General features: G+C 37.8%; 1 protein-coding gene across 1 annotated transcript; it reads left to right on the top strand.

Moving 5' to 3' along the window:
• Positions 1-209: 209 nt before the first annotated feature.
• On the top strand, positions 210-7,128 carry CHCHD4 (coiled-coil-helix-coiled-coil-helix domain containing 4; the record flags this gene model as incomplete). The annotated part of the gene is given in 2 exon segments (XM_009869415.1): positions 210-308; positions 6,833-7,128. Coding segments are annotated over 2 exon segments (395 nt in total), but the record flags the coding sequence as incomplete, so codon positions are not given.
• Positions 7,129-7,508: the final 380 nt, after the last annotated feature.

The raw sequence follows: 7,508 nt of genomic DNA, 5'->3' as shown, positions 1-7,508 counted from the left end.
ACAAGGATGGAATTTCAGTTGTGTTTATGTGCCTTTGGACTAATAACTGTTCTAATTGAAGGTGATTGATAAATGCAACAGAATTCATTCACTGATAACATTAATGCATCATGTTGAGGGTCTCAGTACCTTGTGGTGTTTAGCAGCTTTGTAAATGATGACTCCTGTCTTGTCTTTCTCTGAACTGCTTGTTGTCTCCTGTATGGTAGGAAAAGACAGAATTATATTTGCGACCAAAGAGGACCATGAGACACCAAGCAGTGCTGAGCTGGTTGCAGATGACCCAGATGACCCTTATGAAGAACAAGGTCAGTAGTAAGCGGAAGAATGGAAATGAGGAGTGATACATCACGTATATTTCAACAATCTTGAAAAACCAAGAACAACAGAAAAAAAGCCTTGCATGAAGTAGAAACAATTAATTCATTCATTTTTAAAGACTGAAGGCAGCTAGCTATTCAGTAGATAAACACCCAAACTCTTAACACTTTTAACTTCCACATTAGGACAACCCTAATAACATGTGTTACACTTTTTTTCCTATGCTTTTAATGATCTTTCAAAGCAGTGTGTTCAAGTACTTCAGTTGATGCCATGTATTTTGGGTTAGTTAGAAATATCCAGAAATTTTTTTTTCTTCCTTTCTTTTATTAACAAACTTAGAGTTTAACCAGTGAAAATTATGGGTTTTTCCACTGTATTAAGTGAAGAAACACAATTTTCAGAGAAGCTGAAGTGAGTTACATACCACTGCCATTGATGGGAGCTGCTCACCTCCTGCGTGCAGCTGAAATTGCCTAATTTGGTGATCTCTGAATATCCAATTTAATATAAATTATATCTGGCTAATCCTGCACTATATTTGTAGCAATATAATTAATCACCAGCGGTAGTACCTTTCAGTGACAGGCACATAACCGGTAAGTTCAAATTACTCAGTTTTTAACTGTAACCATCTTGCCTTGGAAAGGTGCACGTTCAAGTTTTCAGTAAAGATTACAGTTCTTACATGAAGTAAATCCAACCTGCAAATGGAAATTTAAGAGAGCAGAATATTTCTGAGATCAAGACTTGTAATATTCTGATTGCACAAAGCATAGTTTTTCTAATTGCCTTTGTGCTTACAGGTCTTTTAGCCTCTTCACTTTGTGTTATCTCATTGCTTTCAACTCAACCGAGATTGAAGTAACTGCTTCACCCTTTTAAAATTTTATTAGGAATAAAAGTTATGCAAGTGACTCTGTGACCTGTAGAGGGCAGTGTTTAAGCACAGTAGTGGCTGGAGCATGCAGGGTGGCTTTGTTAGCTCATATGGTATGTAATTTCATTTGAACTGTATCTTCCTTTGTCATTAAAATAATTTTTTTCATACATAGATTTGTGTTGAAATGATTTTGCACTTAACTGCCTGTCTTGGCTCCATTACAACTGTATGTAGTTAGTAAGCACATCTAAAAGTTTTGCTCATCAGTAGTGAGGAGTCTGATCAGTTTTATTGCGACCCAGATGAGAACAATAAGAGAATTTAAATTTCAGGAAGATGTTTAAAAAAAACGCAGTTTAGTTTCTGTCAAGAATTCTTCTGCCTGGCGTTTTCAGGTAGGTTCTTTTGCTGGCTAAGACCCAGTACCCAAACTGCCCATCTGTGCTTGGTGCTTCAGCCCCTAGAGATTTCACATAGAGACTCCTACAGGCAATAAAATCTGTGTGGCATTTATGTCTGTTACTGCCTCCACCAGGATGTAAGATGGAGCCTACAAATATTCATATAAAGTAGTTCGTACTTCAGTGCAAAACAGTGTCTGAGGAGAGCTCGTTTTTAACTGTTTACTCCTGTCAGTATGCCATGTGGAAGTGAAGCAGAATCAGAGTTTTTAACTCTGTCTTAGGCAAATTTAAAATCCATTATTGGTCTGTTGAGTGAAGATTTAACAGTCTCTAATGATCAGATGGTGGAATTAGGTTCTCCATTCCTTTTCTGTGGCCTGTGGCTTTCTGTTTCCTCTGGAAAAACTGGAGGCTGCTTGCAAAACAAAGCAAAGAAAGATACTTTTTCTCTGCATCACATCTGGAGAACACACAAACCCTTGGAGCTTTTATCATTCACTGAACTGTTAAGTCACCTTGTGTGGTTTACAGCTGAACAAAGCGGCTTGCCCAGCTAAGTAAATTCTCGTGTGCAGGCTGAATTGCTGTTAGATGTAACTGTTCAAAGTTCACCTGTCTTCCCTCTTATTCGTGGTCTTTGGTGATAATTAAATATTCTGTTAGTAAAAGGTATCTGTCTAGAACAGCATGTGGATGCATATTTATCCTCTAAGCATTTATTTTTGATGCTGGCTTTTAAGAGGAAAGAGAAGGCCGCCCATCACAGACCTGGCATAATAGAGAGACTTATTACAAAGTCTTGGAATGTAAACACAGAAAACAATTCTATTGGTGTGTCTGAAGAGGGGGTTCTCCTCCTGTCTCGTGCCCCACTCCTCTGTTCCGAATTATTCTTTTTCTAGTTGTACATATACCACAAGTATGTAGTCTTGTGTTGTGTATTTGGGTAATATACTAATCAAAATTAAAAGAGCCAATTCTTCCTTGTTTAAATGCCATATTCATTAATTTCACTTAGGTGTATTTTGCTGGATATAGCAAGGCCATGGTGAGAAAGAGAAGTGGTGGGTGTTTTTCCTGGCAATTCTGTATTTACAGCGTGTTAGATCACTTGCTTCCTAAACCACAGAGCAGGGAAGAAAAGAGAGCAAGCCAGAAGCTGGCTGTGTCAGGGACGCTTTACAGTGAAAATGTCTCTCTGTGATTCAAAAGGAGAAAAGTTCCTTTTGTAAGCTCTGTTTGAATACTCTTTTTTCCTTTTCTTATTTTCCTTTCTATTTTTTGTTTTCTTAGCATGTGGTAAATTACTGCTATATTTTAAGGATTCTCTGAAAACTTCTTACCTGAATGATCTTGGGCTACAATGCATCAGGTCGAAACAGAGAAACAATTGATATATCACAGAACGTAGCTGCATCTAATGGGAGTAGAATTTGTGGGCGGGAAGGTTATGGACAAAATGTTTTGGAATATGTTGACGTGCAGAAGCTCCGTTTCGTGTGGTTTTTATTTAAATAAAACTGGAAAGGGCTTCGCTGTACATAAAATAACATACAGGCTTTTCTAATTTAGCTTCTACTTTGAATAGAAGATGTGGTTTCCAGTGTTCAACTTCTATGGCATAATTAGCTATAATGACTCTTTTTATCTTTTCTGCTGTGCAATACACAGAACAGTCATAGCTGGGAAAGAATGGATTTAGTATATGGATAGGCCATAGTCTGTCACTTTCTAATACAGCAACCTGGTTGAGTTTTTTTGGTTTTTATATGGACCTTTTTCATACTTAAGATAAACATGTAATTTGGTATTTTTCCGTAGTTCTTACTTTGCTTCAGGCTTTAATAGACATCAGTCTTTCAGCAGTCTAATTTAGTCAGTAGATCGCTTAGAAAAACTTTGGAGAAAATAAAGTTCTATAGTATTCTTTTATTTCTATCAGTTATGAGGTTTATTTATTTTGTTCTGTCAGTTACAGGATTTGGTAGGCAAAATGTTAATGGCTGACTTTAAGCTGAAAGCATTGAAAGAAATGAAGCCATGTGAAATGGGAAGGTAGACAAACCAGGGTAGCGTTTCATATTGCAGTGTATCTCAGAGTTCACTGTTTGTGCCATTTAACAGCTGTGGCTGATAGAAAGAAATTAAAAATTAATTTGCAGCAGTTTTGGAATAATATTCTCACTGTAAAGCTTGTTTCTGGCCTTATGTGTTGCAGATGGAAGAATTTAAATGTGAAAGATCTCTTGTTTTCACTGAGATCTTTGCTCCCATCAGAATAATTTCTTGGTTTATTAGGCTTATATGAAAGCAGCACTGGTGAGTTTTATGCATGAAAAGTAATTTTTAGTAGCATTACAGCTCTGATAGGAGAGTTAACTGAACATGCGTATGGAATTGCACCTCAAACGCAGGTTGTTGCTGTCTTCTTCCTTCTCTGTTTTTCGAGACTTGTTCCTGTCTTCTCATTTTAGAGACAGTTTGGAAATGGTTTCCACAGAGCACTAATGAAGCAAACCCCCTAATTCTTTTAAGAAAAAACTCGATGACTGATCCGATGTGCAGGATTGGTTTTATGACTGATGATGTCCCTTTCAGTTCTGTGTCTGTAGTCTTGCATGGTGAAACAAGGGCAGATAAACTTGTTATTGGAATATTTGCCCTGTAATAGGAGAGAAACTTGTCTCAGAACAGTGGGACTTCATTACAGCAAGTACAAAGACAAGTGCTGACATGAATGCAGATGGACCTGCCTTCACCCCTGATATTAGCAGACCCCATGAGCTAGGAGAGATTAGGTTGCGTGATGTCAGCAGTCAGTTGCTAACACACTCCTTGTTCTGCTATGATGTAAACACGGTTGTGTTTTTCTCCCCCAAACGCAGGCTTAAGTACATTATGACCTACTGGATCAGTGAGGTTCAGGCTGCATCTGGAAAAAAAAAAATTCAATTTTAACTAAAAATAGTAATCCTATCTATTTCAGATTGCAATTCAGGGAGAATGAGGGGTGAAATCTCTTTCCGTTTTAGTTGTGTTCTAAGCTAGCTGATACACTGACTCATGGGAGTGCGCATTCTGCTGTAGTTACCAGTAGAGGAAATGCTTCCCTTATTCATCTGTATTTTTGTCATTCTCTAGAGCATGGCTTCTGTGCATGTGGGATCTGAAACTGATGCTATTTCAGTGATCAGACAGGTGTAAATTAATGCTTATGTGAGAGACAAGAATGTGTTTTTTAATGCGATAACTCACATTGTTAAAATTTGCATGCTTACAAGGCAATTCTGGTTCGAAAAGAAACTATTTAAGAGAATTATTTTACAAATAACTTGATTGTGCCGTCTTCAGGAACATTTCAAAACTCTTCATGTATTTTTTAGAAAAATGTTTAAAATGACTGATGTTAGTCAGAGGGAATATAGCACTTCAAGTTTACAAAGCAAGCCATCTTTCTTTTACACGGTGTGATCAACATCTTTCTGCTTTATGTCATCCTTGGCAAGAAGCAGTCTGACACTAGCCATCTGTTTCACTGTCTCAGAAATTCTGCTTTTCCTCCAGGCAGCTAGAGATGCCATAATACACTGTACTAGGTATATCTCCTCGGTACAGTGATTATTACAGATATTTTACAAAGCTATCTTGCTGAATAATGCATGATCTATGAAAAATGACAGTATTACTGTAGCTGACTAAATCATACCAAGGAGGTTCTTTCTTTCTGCAATGAAGAGGAGACTGATCAACACTGAGATCTGACTGACTCAGTGTGATTTTCTGCTGAACTGCATTGACTAAGAGCACATCGTTGATGAATTGCAAGTCAGAATAAAATTATCCTTCATTCTTTTTAATACAGCAATAAAAATGATTGAGCAGCTTTTGCTGTACCACTACATAAGATTCATGACGCTGTGGCACAGTGTCCAAGGAGCTGCAAGTGGGAGTGAAACATAAGTCTGGAACTTCGTGATCCCACAAGACAAACACAATAAGTAGACTTACTGAATTCTGTGGGACTGTTTTAGGTAACATCAAGTTACATCAGTTCCTAAATACAGTTTCATGTTCAGGTCAGAATTAATATAACTTTATTGTCCAACAATGGCATTTTCATACCTGCTTCTAAAGGGAAAGTGCTTAAACTTCAGGTTTATGCACATGCTGTTAGCATCTGCAGAAATGCAGTCTGGAGATGAAGTTAGGGAATCCTCCTAGAGAGGAGGAGAGCAGACCATTAAAGCAAAGAAGAAACAACACAGTATTTCTCTTGTTCTTCATAGCTGTGTGTGTGTTCATGCAAAACAGAGAAAGGGAATGGAGATGTATTGCTTTAGAGCAATATATTAGAGACTAGAAGCCCACGGGACCAAGTCCATTATATTACAGTTCTGTACCTGATTTTCTAAAACTTCCAGAAGAAATGAATTATCTGGCTTACCACTTACACTTCATTGTGCAAATCAGTTGGCATCTCAATAAAACAAATGCCCGTTTAAATCTCCACTTTGCTCTTCCATTACTGAAGTATTTCTGTGATGACTTTTAACTGTTCCAGAAATGTACAGCTGTTTCAGTTGAGAGTCTGAAATGACACCTGACTCATTTTCAGCTACAATATGAAGCACAGTTTGGCTTCTGGGAATCAGACAGGCTGGCATGCTCTCACTGTTCCTTGCGTTTGGTGGCATGTGACTTAATCTGTCTCTTACAAAACTGAAAATCAGTTTATTTGTAATTTTGGTTTTCCAGTTCAAATTTTAAGGAGGAAATTTGTGGATTAGTATTCTGGAGGTCATTTAAAACAAAGAAAAATGCATCCATCCAACTTGTTTTAAAAGAATTCCATTAAGTTCTTATGATATACATGACATGATTTTAAGTCTTGCTTGTTCCCCTGACAGAGTCTAAGTCTATTGACTCGACTTTGATCTGTTTTGCAGTTTCCTTTGAATATTCTCAGTGATCCGTAGTCCAGGGAGAAGGACTTAGTTCAGTCATCGATATAGAATTAGTCTGACTTGTGCCCAGTGAGGAGTCGGGCAGATCAGAGACAGAAACAGACCGGCAGGGAAGTGAAAGGCATGTAGCACCCTTGAAGCTACAGAACTGACATGGCTTTGTTAGTACTTCAACTTAGACCTGCAGCCTAGCGGCTTTCATTGAATGAAACCAGTTTTTGGAAGGAGTACTTAACTTTTCTTCTCTCTTGTTTGTTCAGGATTGATACTGCCCAATGGAGATATCAATTGGAATTGCCCATGTCTGGGTGGAATGGCTAGTGGTCCCTGTGGGGAACAGTTCAAGTCAGCCTTTTCTTGTTTCCACTATAGCACAGAAGAAATAAAGGGATCACACTGTGTGTACCAATTCCGTGCCATGCAGTAATTCATGCAAAAATACCCAGATCTTTACCCTCAAGAGGATGAAAATGAAGAAAAAGAGAAGTCGAGTAAAGATTTGGAAGCTACTCCTATGGAGGCTTCTGCTGCCAAAGAGGAAAAAGGATCTAGCTAATGAAGATGCAAGGAGGCCGTTGTCTCCATTTCTCATTTTCAGACACATGGACTTTTGCAGTATGTCTGTCTTATGAGTTGTTAAGAAATATTTCGCACTTGTTCTATACACTGTATCCTAGAAAATAATTTATTACTGAAGGAAAAATCTCAGTGCTACAACTTTGCAATTAAATACTACAAAAAGGATGAATATGTGTATGTACTGTGTAACCTGCTATCAGACACAGTTAATACTTTAACAGCTGTTTTTGCCCTCGAGTTCTCTGTGAGTTTTGACTTGAATAATGTCTTTAAATATATTGCTTTCAACTAAGATTCCACTGGCACACCCCGTCTGTTTTCATTTCAGTATGTTCTGATCGATTGCTGCTCTTCTTT

The sequence above is a fragment of the Apaloderma vittatum genome, unplaced genomic scaffold (assembly GCF_000703405.1).
Source record: "Apaloderma vittatum isolate BGI_N311 unplaced genomic scaffold, ASM70340v1 scaffold39485, whole genome shotgun sequence".
In the NCBI taxonomy this organism is placed as follows: Eukaryota; Metazoa; Chordata; class Aves; order Trogoniformes; family Trogonidae; genus Apaloderma; species Apaloderma vittatum.
The sequence above is the reverse complement of the archived record's forward strand: the minus strand, read 5'-3'. Positions and strand labels throughout refer to the sequence as shown.